At 40.8% G+C, this 16,122-nt stretch overlaps 1 protein-coding gene and 1 long non-coding RNA gene across 5 annotated transcripts in view; both read right to left on the minus strand.

Annotated features, from left to right (window-relative positions):
• The window catches only part of LOC127034180 (uncharacterized), a 240,628-nt gene that overhangs the window by 157,732 nt on the left and 66,774 nt on the right, over nucleotides 1-16,122 (minus strand). The window lies entirely within an intron of this gene.
• ESRP2 (epithelial splicing regulatory protein 2) overlaps nucleotides 1-16,122 on the minus strand; it is a 65,943-nt gene that overhangs the window by 17,651 nt on the left and 32,170 nt on the right. For 3 of the 4 annotated variants that reach the window (XM_050922691.1, XM_050922689.1, XM_050922688.1), the window contains exons 4-13: nucleotides 15,155-15,268; nucleotides 13,617-13,731; nucleotides 12,779-12,877; nucleotides 12,589-12,649; nucleotides 10,872-10,982; nucleotides 8,414-8,546; nucleotides 7,964-8,006; nucleotides 6,788-7,089; nucleotides 2,532-2,753; nucleotides 818-1,016 (exon numbers count right to left, since the gene is read on the minus strand). In XM_050922691.1, coding sequence (XP_050778648.1) covers nucleotides 818-1,016; nucleotides 2,532-2,753; nucleotides 6,788-7,089; nucleotides 7,964-8,006; nucleotides 8,414-8,546; nucleotides 10,872-10,982; nucleotides 12,589-12,649; nucleotides 12,779-12,877; nucleotides 13,617-13,731; nucleotides 15,155-15,268 — 1,399 coding nt within the window. The remainder of the gene's footprint in view (nucleotides 1-817; nucleotides 1,017-2,531; nucleotides 2,754-6,787; nucleotides 7,090-7,963; nucleotides 8,007-8,413; nucleotides 8,547-10,871; nucleotides 10,983-12,588; nucleotides 12,650-12,778; nucleotides 12,878-13,616; nucleotides 13,732-15,154; nucleotides 15,269-16,122) is intronic. The other variant, XM_050922690.1, reaches the window with a different exon arrangement.

Below are 16,122 nucleotides of genomic sequence, written 5' to 3' on the forward strand. Positions count from 1 at the left end.
ATACAAATGGCTAATTAAATTCATTTGCATGCACAGATACCTGTTTTTCATACAAAGATTAAGCATGCGACTGCACACCTTGCTTTTATTTTTTTTTTTAAATTTGGCCATCTATAATTTAATGTTTTGAACATATCCACATTGTGATTGGGTAATCAAACAAGTTTGAATGGAAATCATCAGCCCACAGTAAAGCCCCAAATGTTAAATTATAATCATTGTAGTATTTATATATTCTTAAGAAAGAGATAAATTGTCATTTGCTGGAAGTGTTCAGTACATAGTAGGGATAGTAATACTGTTCACAGATGACAGCCAGTAAAATCCATCCAATTTCACCCCCCCACCACACACTCCATTAGAAATATATCCCAATGGATGTTTCCTTCAAAAACAAGCTATCCCCAAGAGTAGCACCTTCTCAATGCTCAGAGGCAGAATAGCAAGAACATTCACTGGCAGCTATAGTAAAGAATGTCTTCCAATTTGAAAACAAAATAATCCAATTCCAAACAGGTTTCACTACAGGCAAGTCTACTGCAGAGCTCAGAAGAACAGTACACCCATAAAAGCAAAAGTGCGCAACATATGCACTGGCAAGGCATCTCTGACATCTATTCACCACCGAAAACATAATAAAAATGCTTCAATCACTCCCATTATTGCCCAAGGGAACAACTTCCAATCTCAGCTATATACAGATGGATGATTATTGATCACGGCAAAACCCAAGTAAAAAAGATGAAAGGCCACAGAGCTTGAGCACCTACCACATATCAGCCTTTAGCAGCAGAGAGCAGAAGAATTGGAGACTTACATGGTAACTTACATGGCGGTGGGGATAAGCCACTACGATTTAAAGTGCCACCCATTAAAACAAAGTTCATCTCCTCTCCTGAACACTGGAACACTTCCACGTAGCGGTCCTTCATCATTTTCTTGTGACACTTCTGGGCCACCAAAAAGGCTCTATCAGAAGATTTCATTTGGATAAAAGCATCACCTGATGGTCGTCCCTGTGGAATCGGGAACAGATCATGCTAAGAGTCATTCAACTTCCCAGAGCAATAAGTAGAGTTGCCCTGCCTCAGCCTGGTGCAAGTGAGTGAGGGTGGTGGAGCAAGCGATGGAGGGAGGGGAGATGGAGTGAGCGAGGCGGAGCCCCAGGGAAGGGGTGGGGCAGGGCCAGAACCAGGGTGTTTGGGTTTGTGTGATTAGACAGTTGGCACCCTAAGCATAAGGTATGCCTGAATTTCAGACAAACGTTAAGACCAAGGGTTTATTGAAACCCTGCAGCATAATAATTTCAAGAAGCGAATGGCCAAACTTACTTCATTCAATCATTGGTTATATTTAGTAAAGGAAGCAAACACACCACACTACCAATTCCTTTGCCAATAAAAGTACAGTTAAAGCCTTACTTCAGTAAACCATAAAGCCATGTTACAAATTGATTCCCAGCTTTGTGATGCTATGGAGCACAAAACACCATTGCTGTTCTCAGAGACAGGAAAAAAAACCCTGATGAAAAATGGCTTTTCAAATAAACGATGATTTGTTTTTATTAAGAAAAATATTTTCAACACCTTTTTTTAAAAAATAAGTTTGTTTAATTTTGATTTGTAGGGGTGTGTGTGTGTCTCTCTCTCTAATACTCCCTCCCCTTTAGTAGAAAAAAAGTAGGGGGGGAAGAAAGACACTCATTTAAAAAAATATTCTCCCAGTTTTCTGCTCGTACAAAAAATGGAAGAAGCTGGAGGGGGAAGACAAAATGTAAACCTCTAAAATGAACCCAAAAAACAAACAGAACTTTTGAATTAGAAATAAGCACTTTTCCATCAAAACCCTCCAAAATCTTGAGATTTTTCAAACCAAACTACAAATGTTCTCTTTCTTCCAAAATGTTTCACAAAAGCTAAGATTTAATCTGCAAACCAGTCCCAATTTAGCTGCTCTATAAAAGCCAGGGCTTACTGTGGACCATACCCAAAAGTAGGGCTATTATGGTAACTCCCTGGAACAGGGCAAAGCCACTTGCGTTTCCATCTTGTGCTGCTGCTGCTCAAGCAGCCAGACCAGGCTCACTGTTCCCATTGCAGTTCCGTGAACCCAGTAGCTAAGCAGGGATGCTATTTAAAGACTCCTTCCTACCCTCTGTTTCCCACAGCACTGGACCTACTTGTGGAAGAAGATTTAAAGATAGCCACCAGTGCAGAGTACAGATAGCTGATCACAGTTCCATCCCCTACCAATTCTGGAAGGAGTAGAGCTCAGAATCATTGATTTAATTTAACTCTCTCCCCTGCCACCCTTATGTCTGACTTCATGCAGCAGGAATCAGTGGTCGCTATTAAAAGCATCACAGTGCTAAGATCACAGTAAGCACTAGCCCTGTTTTATTAAAGAGGAGAAGCTACTTTTGCAAGGTCACATAAGATCAGAGGTAGAGTCAGGAAGAGAGATCAGGGTTTGACTCCTAGGCTTGGTCTTTAATCAGAAGGTGAGCCAGCCTCCCTGCAAAGTTCTGTTACCTGTTGATTAAGGACCATGTGGACTCCATGTGGTTTGATATCTGCTGTCGCGTCTCCCATGAATTCCAGGATGTCATCAATGCCAGCTGTGTAAGGAAGGCCCCGGAGCCGGACACAGTCACGGATGCTGCCAGCAGCAATGGTGTAAGGCGGGGGGATGACAGGAATGATGGGAGTTGGAAGAGTAGGGATGAGAGGTGTTGACAAGTATCTGTTAAGCACCTAATGGCAAAAAAACATAAGTGAATGGATAAGAGTTAAAAACCCTTATGGGGTGCAAATAGGTCTTCAGCATTCATTGAAACATAACCAACTGTTTTAGAACAGGCAAAAAAATGTTGTATATATAAAATAGTCACAGCTTTTCTTTTTCTTTTTTTTTTTTGGCGGGAGGCTGGGGAGAGTAGCAGCGCTGTTTTGGCACTTTTCAGTTTCAAATAGGGGGAAGATCTAAATAGAGCCATTGACAAACTGAATTTAGAAGGGTCCATTTAGGTTTCTACCAACCTCATTAAATAAAAGACAAAAAGTAGATTATAGTTATTTATTTTACAGGATCCCAAAATGCAGCATTTGAAAACATCAGGCTCACTGATAAACCCAAATTGGTAAAATTACCAGTTACAGATACTTAATTTAATTAAGGTACTTCACATACAGCTATGTATCTTTAAAAAAGACTTTAAAAAAAAAGTTCTACTCTCCCGCTTTCCATAGTAAAGCACTTTGCAAGAGCTAAATATTACTACTACTTGGTCAATGCTCTCATGTAGAGTTCTTGAACAACAAGAACAGTAAAAGCGGTGGACGCCCCTGTCTCTCAGTCCCCCATTAACATTTTTTTTGCTCTCTGATCTCTCCCAATGGACAAATATAGAGAGGGAGAGAAAGAGATAATTGGAAACATGTTGCACTGCCAGAAGATGCTGTTGGGACTTATTGTTCAAAAGCTAATTACAGAGTATGAGTAATAAAATAAGTTGGGATGGACAAACAAGTTACACCGGTAGGTGCAGCAAATAAGAGGCAGACTTCAGTAGCAGGCTTTAATTTTGTCAGCAGTGATTCAACCAAGACTGTTGTGCTTCATTAGAAACAGTAGGAGCAATCTAATGCTCTAAATATACATATTACTAAAGGGAAGATTTCTCAACTATCAGACGGTTATTGTTTTGACTACTGCAGTTTTGTCTATTTTAACACTAGCCAATGAGCTGGCTCTATAGTTAGAGTGAACAACTGGGCTCCAATTCCCAGAACTGGACTATTGCTCCTTGGATCAGCATGATGTGTGAGTGCCTCACTTCAGAGACGCCCTCTGGTAAAGCAAGCAGCAGCGTATTCATCTAGTTTGAACGCAGCCCTATGAAGTTCTCCTTAGGCCATGTCTACATCTAAAATTTTGCAGCGCTGGTTGTTACAGCTGTATTAGTACAGCTGTATAGGGCCAGCGCTGCAGAGTGGCCACACTTACAGCAACCAGCGCTGCAAGTGGTGTTAGATGTGGCCACACTGCAGCGCTGTTGGGCGGCTTCAAGGGGTTTCGGGGAACGCGAGAGCAAACCGGGAAAGGAGACCAGCTTCGCCGCGGTTTGCTCTCGCGTTCCGCGAACCACCCTGCAAACCGCAGGGAAGGAGACCTGCTTGTTCGGGGAACGCGAGAGCAAACCGCGGCGAAGCTGGTCTCCTTCCCCGGTTTGCTCTCGCGTTCCCCGAACCGCCGAGCAAGCAGGTCTCCTTCCCTGAGGTTTGCTGGGTGGTTCGCGGAACGCGAGAGCAAACCGCGGCGAAGCTGGTCTCCTTCCCCGGTTTGCTCTCGCGTTCCCGGAACCCCCCTGCAAACCGCAGGGAAGGAGACCTGCTTGCTCGGGGTTCGGGGAACGCGAGAGCAAGCCGGGGAAGGAGACCAGCTTGATTACCAGAGGCTTCCTCAGGTATGGTGGGATACCTGCTTATTCCACGGAGGTCAAGAAAAGCGCTGGTAAGTGTCTATACTTGATTACCAGCGCTGGATCACCAGCGCTGGATCCTCTACACCCGAGACAAAACGGGAGTACGGCCAGCGCTGCAAACAGGGAGTTGCAGCGCTGGTGGTGCCCTGCAGATGTGTACACCTCCTAAGTTGCAGCGCTGTAACTCTCTCACCAGCGCTGCAACTTTCTGATGTAGACAAGCCCTTAGTCAAGGAGACTGGAGTAGTAGGACATGAATTTTTAGGCACTCAATGGAACTATCCTCCCTCAAGGACACAACAATAAGCAACACCACAAGCCGATGCCATTTCATTTACAAAATGGGTTTTACTATAGCTGTGTCAGGTTTAATAGACACTGCTATGTCTGTCTATGGGCACAGTGGTGTTGATAAACACCAGCAACTAACATGTAGCATAGATATTCTTCCACTTGCCTCACTGCTTACTTGGACAAGAATATACCATATGATATAGCGCAAACATGAAAAAAAAATGCAGAAGTTACTAGATGAAATTCTATGCCCTGTGTTATGCAGGAGGCCAGACTAGACTATCATAATGGTCTCTTTTGGCCTTAAAGTCTATGAATACAGTATCCCAAAACAGGTACTCTGCCATATCTCCTTAAATATGGTAATTTCAAAGGCTCAGCTTGCTGGTGACAAGAAATGTTACTTTCTGAAGTGATGTTTAATTGAAATGGGCCAGGGTTAATTTTTTTTACAAATATTACTAGATATCTATGAGTACATTCAGAGAGAGAAAGGAAGTGAAGTAGGGGAGGGAAGGAAAGTCAGGTTGTTGTGGGGGAAATTGAGAATTTCATTCCTATTCTTCAAAAATCTATTAGGCACTTCTCAAAAACTCCAGATGTCCCTAAAATGACCAAATTTTAACAAGATCCTTGACTGTACTCGAGTTTTAATCACACACCATATTACAGTTCTATTATAGCTCTTTATAAACCAGGGGTGGGCAAACTTTTTGGCCCGAAGATATGGAAATTGTATGGTGGGCTGCACATGCTCACAAAATTGGGGGTTGGGGTGTGGGAGGGAGTGAAGGCTCTGTCTGAGGGTGCGGACTCTGGGGCGAGGTCAGAAATGAGGATTCAGGCTGCAGGAGTGGGCTCCAGGCTGGGGCAGGGGGTTGGGGTGCATGTGGGGGAGGTGAAGGCTCCAGCTGGCAATGCGGGCTCTGGGGTGTAGGATGGTGGGACCGAGGGGTTTGGCGGGTGGGAGGGGAATCAGGGATGTGGCAGGGGAGTGGGGTGCTGGAGAGGGCTGGGGCGCAGGCTCTGGGTGGCGCTTACTTCAAACAGCTCCCAGAAGCAACAGCATGTCCCCTCGCCAGCTCCTACACGGTGGCGTAGCCAAGCGACTCTGCACCCTGCCCCGTCCAGAGGCACTGCCTCTGCAGCTCTCAGCCGCAGTTCCCAGCCAAGGGGAGCTGCGGGGGTGGCGCTTGGTGTGGGGGCAGTGTACAGAGCACCTTGGCTGCCCCTCTGCATAGGAACCGGAGCTGGGGGGACATGCTGCTGCTTCCAGGAGCCATGTGGAACGGGGAAAGTCCTGGACCCACTCCCCAGTAGGAGCTCGAGGGCTGGATTAAAACATCTGAAGGGCTGGATGCAGTCCCCGGGCCATAGTTTGTAACATCCATTTGTAAATGGTTTATAACAGGGGTGGGCAAACATGTTACAGATACGAGCAGTATGTATTAAAGATGAGTTATAAGTAGAGGGAGTAATAAATGGTTATAAACAACTTGTTGGATTCTAATGATTGATTAACCATGTAGTAAAACATCAATAAATTTATCAACTCTTATAATCTATTTATAAAAGTAAACAGAATATAAAGTGTTTGGAAGAATTCTGTGGTTAGGCACCCAAATTTTTGAAAAACGCTGCAGATTTTCAAGCAGCCCAACCCCTTAGGTATCCACTGTTGAATATAAAAATACAAGTTAAAAAATTAAGTCAGTCTCAAACTTGTCAGGCAAGTGGAGGAAAAGACATATCTGATGATCTCTATCTAATGATATGGGCAGTGTTAAAGAGAGGGAAGAAAAAAAAATCAATGCAACAAAAGTGTAAAAACTATGTAATCAATAATCAAAATGTCTTCTTTGATACTTGATTTATGTAATAGAAAAGCTGCTCCCACTATACTGTTTTTGAAAGACCTAAAGTGAAGATCAGCATTTACAAGTATAGGGCAACATTAGAAGATGACTGGAAAAGATAAGTTTTCTGGATTTCATAGCCAGTAGTTACAACCTGCTGGACTTCTGCTGCTGTGCTCCTGAAGAGTTCAATGTAACGTTTTCCAAGGATCTCCTTGTGCTTTCTAAGTGCATTCTGTGCATATTCTTCACAGGAAAACAACACAAATGCATCTCCCGTGGGTCTTCCATCTGGGTACTTGACAAAAAGAAGTCCCTCTTTCCCTCCTGTGACTGGACACTCAGGCCCCAAGAACCCTAAGACATCCTCCAGAGTGGCTGTGAAAGGAAGACCCCTCATCCGGATGATGACTTGATTCTCCTTGGACAAGAACTGAGCTACTTCATTGGAGGTGCCTGGCAGGACAGGAAATAAAAGTGTATCCATTTAGTTTGGAAACAGTGAAGAACCAGGACAAATACACCTAGCAACAAAAGGTGCAGGGACATCTCCTGATAAACTACCAGTTCTGTACAGCCCATGGTACCAGAGACTTGCTCAGTAACCACATCTTGATGTGAAGCTACCCCTAAGTACATTGACTGGTTGCTTAGAGCAACATGAAAACATTCAAGAACGAGACAGGAGGATTTGTTGCACCAAGCAACAAAACAACTGACAAGCATGGATACTTCTTTCCCCTCCCCCCTTCGTGCTCCTGGGTATACTACTTTAAAAGTGCCACATTTTAAAACAAAAGGTACATGAGAGTATTTCACATAAATCTGTTGGCATTAGCGAGAACCAAGGGCTTATAAAAGATGCAAGGAATCTCCCACAGCAGAAACAACTGAGGTTTCTCTTCTCCCTCTAAGGGTGTGTATACAGCACTGGGGGGGGGGGGGGGGGGGAAGAGAGAGAGAGAGAGACTGACTAGCTCTGCTAAAGCTAGAGTACTAAAAATAGCAGTGTAAGTGCGGCAGCACAGGTGGTGGCTCAGGCTAGCCGCCCAACTACAAACCCCGGAGGCTGGGTGGGTTTGTACTTGTGTGACCAGCCTGAGCTGCCACCTGAGCGTCTATGGCCACACTGCTAAGTTTAGTGCACCAGCTCAAGCAGAGCTAGTGCGCGTCTGTCTACTTGTGCTGGGAAGCTCCCGATATTTGACCCGATGAACTTCTGAAGCTCAAAGAGAAAAAGTCGCTTATTAGTCCTTTATGTTCTCACCCACCTGAAGAGTAGAAGTAAACATTACACTTTAGTAAATAGGTTTATCTTAAAATTACTCACCTCCAGCAATCTTTAAAAATTCTTCTCCAGTTGCTTTGTAAACCTAAAACCAAGAAAATGGTTATATTTAAATAAACAGAAAAACGTTCAATGGTCAGTACTAAATTAAAAAGTAACATTTTCCAGAGCCCTGTAAAACTTCAGAATGTCTTATTTTTTAAACAACCAACAAAAGTAACTTTTAAAACTCAAATGAAGGATAGGATTTCCAGAAACAGCTAGTGAGGGCAGAGGTTCAATTCCCAGTGACCATCAGTAGGAGCTGAGTGCCTAATTCCCTTAGTCTCCTTTGAATATCCAACCCAAAGTTAGTGAAAGACAATTCCCCTCTAGTTATATAAGTCTGTAGAGCACAGTATTGCACTGGGGGATAACCTTCTGCACTAGTTTAAAACTGGTTGCATTCCCAGCATACTGGGGCTGATATGTTGTCATGCTGTAGTTCTTTACCTCAATGTATCTGCTACCCATGTGATGCTTATGTCTTTCCAATGCCAAATCTCTCTGTTCAGGGTTGACAAATCGCACTAGGGCTTCCCCGTTTCGCCTTCCTTGAGCATTCAGGCAAAGGGCAACACCGCCTCTGAAAAAGCAAGAACCCAAAGTAAAAGCTAAGCTTGAATCATCAATGCCTTACAATATATCATTGACATAATTCCCCACTCTTTTATTCAGCAGCAAAATACAGAGCCCAGGCTTTAAGAAAGAGCCTGTACTTTCAAAGTTTTTCCACTAACAACATTTATTGACCCAAAAATAATTTAAACAAAAAACAAAACAAAAAAAATGGCTCTGCTATATAATCCACTTCTTTGGTAGATTAGTGAGGCAAGTGTCTTACCACACCATACCATTAATACTTTACTGTGCTTCCCACAGGCAGAAATGCTTGATGTACCGTTAAAAAGTGAAGTAAATTCACAAAGAATTGAAAAGGTGGATTTAGAATTGTAAATTCATATTCGTAACTTAGGAAAAATCTTTGAAAGAATATGGAAGTTAAAAAACCAAAAAAATTCAAGTTAAACAAATAAACTTGCAAACTTTAGAGAATAATGTATAAATATAGAGTTACGTTACACCCAAACAACTTCAATTCGGAGCCCGGTAGCTATAGCCCAGGAACAACCAACTAGAACATTATAAAATCAACTGACTTGGCCTCCTTCATCTATTTAAAAAATAAAATAAATAAATAAATAAAAATAAAAACCACACACAACATATTGGGGCAATTACTCTATACTGTTCCCCAAAGCCATGTACTTCTCAATAGAGAAATATTGTTAAACACACAGCTGTGTTATCTATGTATAAGCCTCCGAACAGAAATCTCATGTACAGTACTGTAGGGCATTCTAATGACTGCCACAGTGCATTAAATCATACATTTAATCTCTATAAAACCTCTGTATCAAACTAATACTGTAGATTTACTACCTTTCATATTCAAACTGTAGAAACAGAATAGGTTTCCCAAATGTAAATAAGATTTCAAAATCTTTAGGAAAACTTATTCAGAGCTTTGTTAACTTATTAATGGAAAAATCACATCTTACAAACTAGGTAAGAGCATACCAACTGGAAGATGAAAGTAAGCAGGTGCTGCAGAACCAAAGAAAAGGTTGTTCTGGGTACCTTGGCTCTGCATTTCTAGACCTTTCCAATTTTTCCCTTTCTTAAATTTTGTTTTAATGTATCACTTCCTGGAGTTCTAGTCTGTATCATCATTAATAAAAAGTTTCAAAATTTTTCTGCCTTCTAACTGATATATATTTACAACTAACTCCCTCCTCCAGCTTACTGTGTTGTGTCTGGGAATTTCCCTCACTTTTTCAAATGGAAATATGCTGGTACCCTAGCATAATTAAGTATATATAGTCATCTCTAAATATGTAAATTAGATAACAGTTGGAAGCTATGCTAAATTAGCATATCAGTGAGTTAGAATTATACAAACATTTCTTCCAAATAATACTTGTGGGCTTCCAAGTCCATTCTTCTTCAGAGCTAGACTAGGATCCTGCAACATTAACCCTAAATTAATTCTTCCCCAGTTAGCTCATATTAATATTTGACTGAATCCTGACTACTGCACTCAGAGCTTGTACCCGTAGTGATAGCAACAAGTGAATTTGTGATGCGTGTTTTAATGAAAGAAATCTCCCCTCTTCATTTACTTGTTCAAGAAATGTTTCGTTTGCTTCATAGTCTTGTGAGGAGGGTGAAGATGGGTATTTTGGTTAAAGGCTAAAACCTTAAGAATAGGAGTCAGAAAACCTAGATTAGTTCCTCACTCTACCACAAGTCCTGTGTGAGGAATAATCTATTTCAGGGGTTGGCAACCTTTCAGAAGTGGTATGCAGAGTCTTCATTTATTCACTCTAATTTAAGATTTCACGTGCCAGTAATACATTTTAATGTTTTTAGAAGATCTGTTTCTATAAGTCTAATACATAACTAAACTATTGTTGTATGTAAAGTAAATAAGGTTTTTAAAATGTTTAAGAAGCTTCATTTAAAATTAAATTAAAATGCAGAGCCCCCTGGACCAGTGGCCAGAACCTGGGCAGTGAGAGTGCCATTGAAAATCAGCTCGCGTGCCGCCTTCGACATAAGTGCCATAGGTTGCCTACCTCATATCTATTTCATCAATGACAAAACCAGACACAGAGGGATTGTGTCTTGCCGAACATGATGGCTGGTAATAGCTCCAAGTTTGTACTAATTAGTGCACACTAGAAAGAACAAATTAGTAAAGGTGGGGCAAAAATCTTTTATTGGAACCTTTCCTGAATTTTGTGAACTGCACGGATGAGGAAGACCACACAAGGCTAGCACTTCCTTTACAAAATAAAGGCTGATGATAAAAACAAAGCAACAGCATTAGACCGGATGTAGCACTTACTTGGCAATATTGAGTCCTTTGAAAAAACGGGCAATATCTTGATCTGAAGACTGCCAAGGCAAACCTCTAGCACGTATTACTGTTTCGCTGTCTACTGCTTCAGATTTACTACTGCAGAAAAAGAGAATAGTAAAATTCAAGGTAATTAATCCAAGCTCTCTTTTATTACTACCAAATTTCATTTTAAGTATTAATTCAGCATATGGATCACAAAGAATGTCTTAAAACCACTGGGATATTTGCTGTTGGGATTTTTCTAATCATTCCCTTTCTTGACTGAAATGAGATGCAAGCTACTATGAATAATACCTATATACTACCCTGAAATATGCTGTGAGGCCATCCCATCACTCAAAAAAGGTTTTGTTTTCAATAGCCAGAACATACAGTAACAAGTCTGCAGGGAATTGAATTAGATTCATGGGATTATTAGAGATGATTTAGGGTCAACAATCCTTTGGAAGATGGTTTGCACACCATCACTAATGATAAGTTTGATCACACAGGTTTTAGACAGCAGAACTCCTGGTTACTGCAATCTCTTTCAAAAGCAAAACAAATTTTAGATCTCCATCTTTTCTCCCCTCAAGCCACAATTTAGAATAGCACAAAGAGACAAAGCTTAACTCCTCAGAGGAAAATGAAGGAATTGCATTAATTTAGGAACTGTTTGTCGAGATATAGAGTGAGAATCTCTGGGTAAAGAGAATGGTATCCAGTATAAACTTGAGACATTTCAAGGTACAGTTACAAAGGGCAAGCTCATCTTAATTGCCCCTTTTGATTGGAAGGAGGTAGGTTTTCCTTACCCCATCCCTCCAGTCTCTTCCTTTCTATAACTTGATTGGAAAATTCCAGCAGAGAGAAAGAGAAAAATAATTCCCTGGTCACCTGTGAATTATCCACACCAGATGCTGAATACCCACTCATTAATAAACACAATACACCACACAATAGGGCATTATATGAACCTAAATGCACATTGCTAGCGATTCCAGCAACTAAAGTGAGAAAGAGCCAAGGTGCATTTTATATCGGCACTAATCAACAACTTTTGTTTCAAAGTTTGAGTGAAAGCAGCAATCCACAGAGGTCAGAGAATCTGTAAGAGATTTCTAAACAGTTTCTGACTGGACAGCAAGTAATCAGTATTTACATATCACACAGCTCTCTCACTCTTTTTGCCATAAGAGTGCAAAGGCTCCCTTCTACTAAGGTCCCAGAATCCCTCAAGTTATCTTCTGTTCCTTACATTAGCTTCAACTGCAGTTTGTAAGACAATTTGCAATACAGTGTACAGTACAATTGCTCCTTTTTACCATCCCTCTGTACTGAAAGAAAGAAAATGGTATACTGCATGACAGATTATACTGGTTTAGTGTGCACAAGATACTATCCCTGTCCATGCTACAGACAGTTTCTAAATATTTATCTTCTACTGACTAAACGGTTTCAGCTCCACTGATGTTAGTCTTGGACATCACTAGTGTATATGGACCACCAGCATTTTATGCACTATAACAATTGCACATACTCAGAGCAGGCCTAGTTGACAGTTCTTAAGGTATCAGTGGCAACCTGTCTACACTGGGGCTTCCCAACATGACTACCTCCAGTGGGGCTGAACTGGTTAGCAATGATCTAAAATGTTTGTAAAATGTTCCTAGTGTAGCTAAAACCCACATCAGGTAAAAACTGCCGCAACAAAGGCACTTACCAGGGACCTGTTTCATACTTGTATTTCACAGTTTCAGGGTCAGTAAATCTGCAATCTGTAACTAATAAGAGATTAAGTTTAAATATAGTCCTGAACAACAGTTATTTCAGCAGCAGTGAAAATGCCCTTGACAATTTAATAAGATATTTTGCCTCTTCCAAAGAGAATCCCATACAAATATCCCACTTACTGCAGGTTTCAGAAAGCATGCTGAAAATAATAGCCACCATGGTTTTCACTTGCCATACACCAAAGTCCTCCTCTGATTCATCTGTCTCTAAGCCTATATCTATACAGCGAGTCAAAGAAAATAAAAAGGATTTCACAATCATTTGTCAACAAGTTATAAGGCTTTGCTATTGTCAACACAAAACTGACAATCCAATTAGATCAACTTTAACAGCGACATGTGACCACTGCATGTGTGTCACTCTGCTCTTAAATTGGTTAATATTCACTTTAGTGGTCAACATTCTGAAAACTACTGATAGCTGACATCATCTCAGCCTAAGTTTACAAAACTGGGAGTCGTTCTTACTATCCCTGGTAAATACACCTGATCTTTTGCTGTATTCATCTGGTCCACAAAATTCCTCCCTCGGAGTAAGATTAGTTGTTGTTTTTTTTACATTAGCCTCCCTCAGACACTCAGAACTATTACCAACTGCAAGTACTAATGTAATTGGATGTGTATCTTCAGGTGCTCAGTTCTAGAGAAGATCATTTTACTCAAGTGCTAGAGAAGCATTTTCTTATAATGCGAAGTTTGTGTCAATATCTCAAAGGATTAAAAAACCTTGTAAGTGTACCAAACTCATTCTAAATCTCATTACTAGACAGAAGACTAAATGTGAAAAAATATGTTAACAGCTGAAGATTGCAACACTATCTTCAGGGTTACGTTAAAAACTCTTTCAGCTCTATATAGAGATGAATTTTTAAAACCAGCTTCCAATTAATTCAGTGGGATGAAAACTATAAACAATTGCACGGAGAATTACAGTTTAGAAGTGACATCAAAGGGATACACTCTGCCATGGATTTGATAGTTTGATCCTTCACGGGGGCTGAATTGGGGTAGCACGTGTGAAACTCCTTGCGTAGATCATAAAATGAATAAAAGCAGTCTGACAGTAGGAAGTTCTATAAGGAAGGAAGGGAGAAAATAAATTAACATTATGAATGTCACATCCCAGCAAAGGACAATTAGGGTTTTTTGGGGTTGAACAAGGACCTTACCTGGCCACAATTTATTTTATATATATCATAAATTTTTATTTTATACCAGATCTACTCTTTCCCTCTCTGATTACAGCCCTGCAATTTAATTCTCTTATCAACAACTTCTAATAGTTGGTGTCACTGACTGCAAGGATATACGCTCCTGGAGTAGCAAATCAGGATAGCTTCCCAGATGTAAATCCATGCAAAACAGTTACTAGTTTTAAAAACCAAGTGGTGCTGTTATATTAAGGTTCCCATTTAGGATATTGTATCTTTTTCTTCTGTGCTGTTGCCAAAAGCAAGAGGACTCCAAAAGGTAAGCACCACAGGTTAAAATGTTAAAAAAAATTTAAGAAAAGAAAAAAGGAAAATTGTAATAGTGTAGAAAATACTTTGCAATCACTTTGTCCAATACAGGACAAAACAGATTTCTGGAAATAAGTGCTGCATTAACCATTATTCCTCCCTTCCTACAAATAAACAAGTTAAGTGGACAGATGGTAATCCAGGTCTATTTCAGCAGTCTCTTTCTCTGGTAGTGCTTTGTGAAGTTTGATTTTAATTCAAGCAAAATAGCACTCACCTTTGTTAGGACTGAATCATTAAGGAAAGTCATGAGAACCCTACTGCAGTAGTCTCCAAACTTTTTTGATCGCACACCCCATCAGTAAAACATTTTTGAGTACACACCCCCTGCTCCCGGCCGAACTGTCAAAGAAAAAAGCAAGCCACTTGGACGCCCGGCTGAACTGCCGGGGTGGGGGGAGCAGTGCTGCTCTGGCAGTGCTCCTCCTGCTGCGCACCCCAAAGGATCCTCTTGTGCACCCCACTTTGGAGACCACTACCCTATTGATAAGTTACAAAAGCCAGGGTCTGAGGGTGGTAAAGAGGTTTTAATAATGTTTGAAGAGAATGAAAAAATATGTTGGGGAGCGGGGAGGGAAGAAACCTCACAACTGAGTGAGGCCCATCCCTCAATCTGGTAGAAACAGTTGTTCTGTCTCCAGTATTTTTTTTGGGGGGGAGGGAGACAGAAATAGATAGAAGAGGTGAAGAGTCCTTTTAATCTACTGCCTTTTCATATTTTTTCTGCTTTACACTCCACACCTTTCGCGCCCCATTATTATAGCCACCATCCTCCCAGCCAAGAAGCAGACTTCCTGGAGTCAGGCAACGCCACTATTTTATTAGCTACAGGGACCACCAATAAATATTACTGAAACATCTCACTTCCCAGAGCAGGATTACGTGTCTCTGGTGTACAAGTACCATGCAGGATATTTTCTTGGTTGATTTGAAATAGAGGACTGCCTTTCTTCCACACCAAGCTCTGCTCGCATACCTTTTTGGATGCTTCTGGGTGGAGGACCTGCCGAATGAGCAACTGGCCATCTGTGCAGAGTGTGTAAGAGCTTCTTCCCAATAACTTCAAATCACTGGAGACCAGCTGGCTAAACTAAAATTAAGTGGTAAAGATTATTTTTATTGATGGTTCAGCTTGTCAGTCCATCTTGCTGCTTTATAAATTTTATTTACCAAATGTATTTCTAAAGATAAAAAGGAAATTAAACACAATGATAATCTTTGAAAGATCACAACAGATAGAAGAGAATGGGGCTCCCGTTATCTGAAGGGCAGACAGACAACTATTAGGCAATTACAGGACAGAGATTTATACCACAAGGACAAATCCCGCCCTAAAACCAGAAAGCGGGCATTTCAGCAGAGTTAAAATTGTTGGAAGCTGTCATCGTAACAGTAAGGTTCAAACATTTGGACTCCTTACTATCAGTTTTCTGTTGAAAGCAAGAGAATATTAGACCAAGCATAACACTGATTTTGCAACACCACTTCTAGAACTAAACTGGACCCAAGTTTTATTTTGTTTTGAAAAAAACATGAAGAGCTAGGACACTACTCTTTAGGGTTTATTGGTATTTTAACAACCGCATACTAATCAAAACCGAACAAATTGAGGTCTGATGTGTTGAGTAATGAATTTGCAAGAGTCTATGCAAAGGCAAGAGAATGTTAGTTAGAGATATGGTACAGTAAACATTAACACAAAGCTATCCCATCTTTTCAGGCTTCTAACAGTGTTGAGCCTCACTAGGAAAAGGATTGTTTGCCCCTAATTCCTGGATTATTAAATGTTATTTTCCATCCTTGTACATAAATTTCTATCCTTTTGATCAATCTATATCAGTGCTAGAGGCCCTGATATAGAGATTACCATAACTAAAAAGCTATTTACTGATTTGATAAGCAGAGATAATTTTCAAGGGGACAAACATAATTAGTTTAAATTTC

Source organism: Gopherus flavomarginatus, chromosome 14 (genome assembly GCF_025201925.1).
Source record: "Gopherus flavomarginatus isolate rGopFla2 chromosome 14, rGopFla2.mat.asm, whole genome shotgun sequence".
Classification (NCBI taxonomy): domain Eukaryota; kingdom Metazoa; phylum Chordata; order Testudines; family Testudinidae; genus Gopherus; species Gopherus flavomarginatus.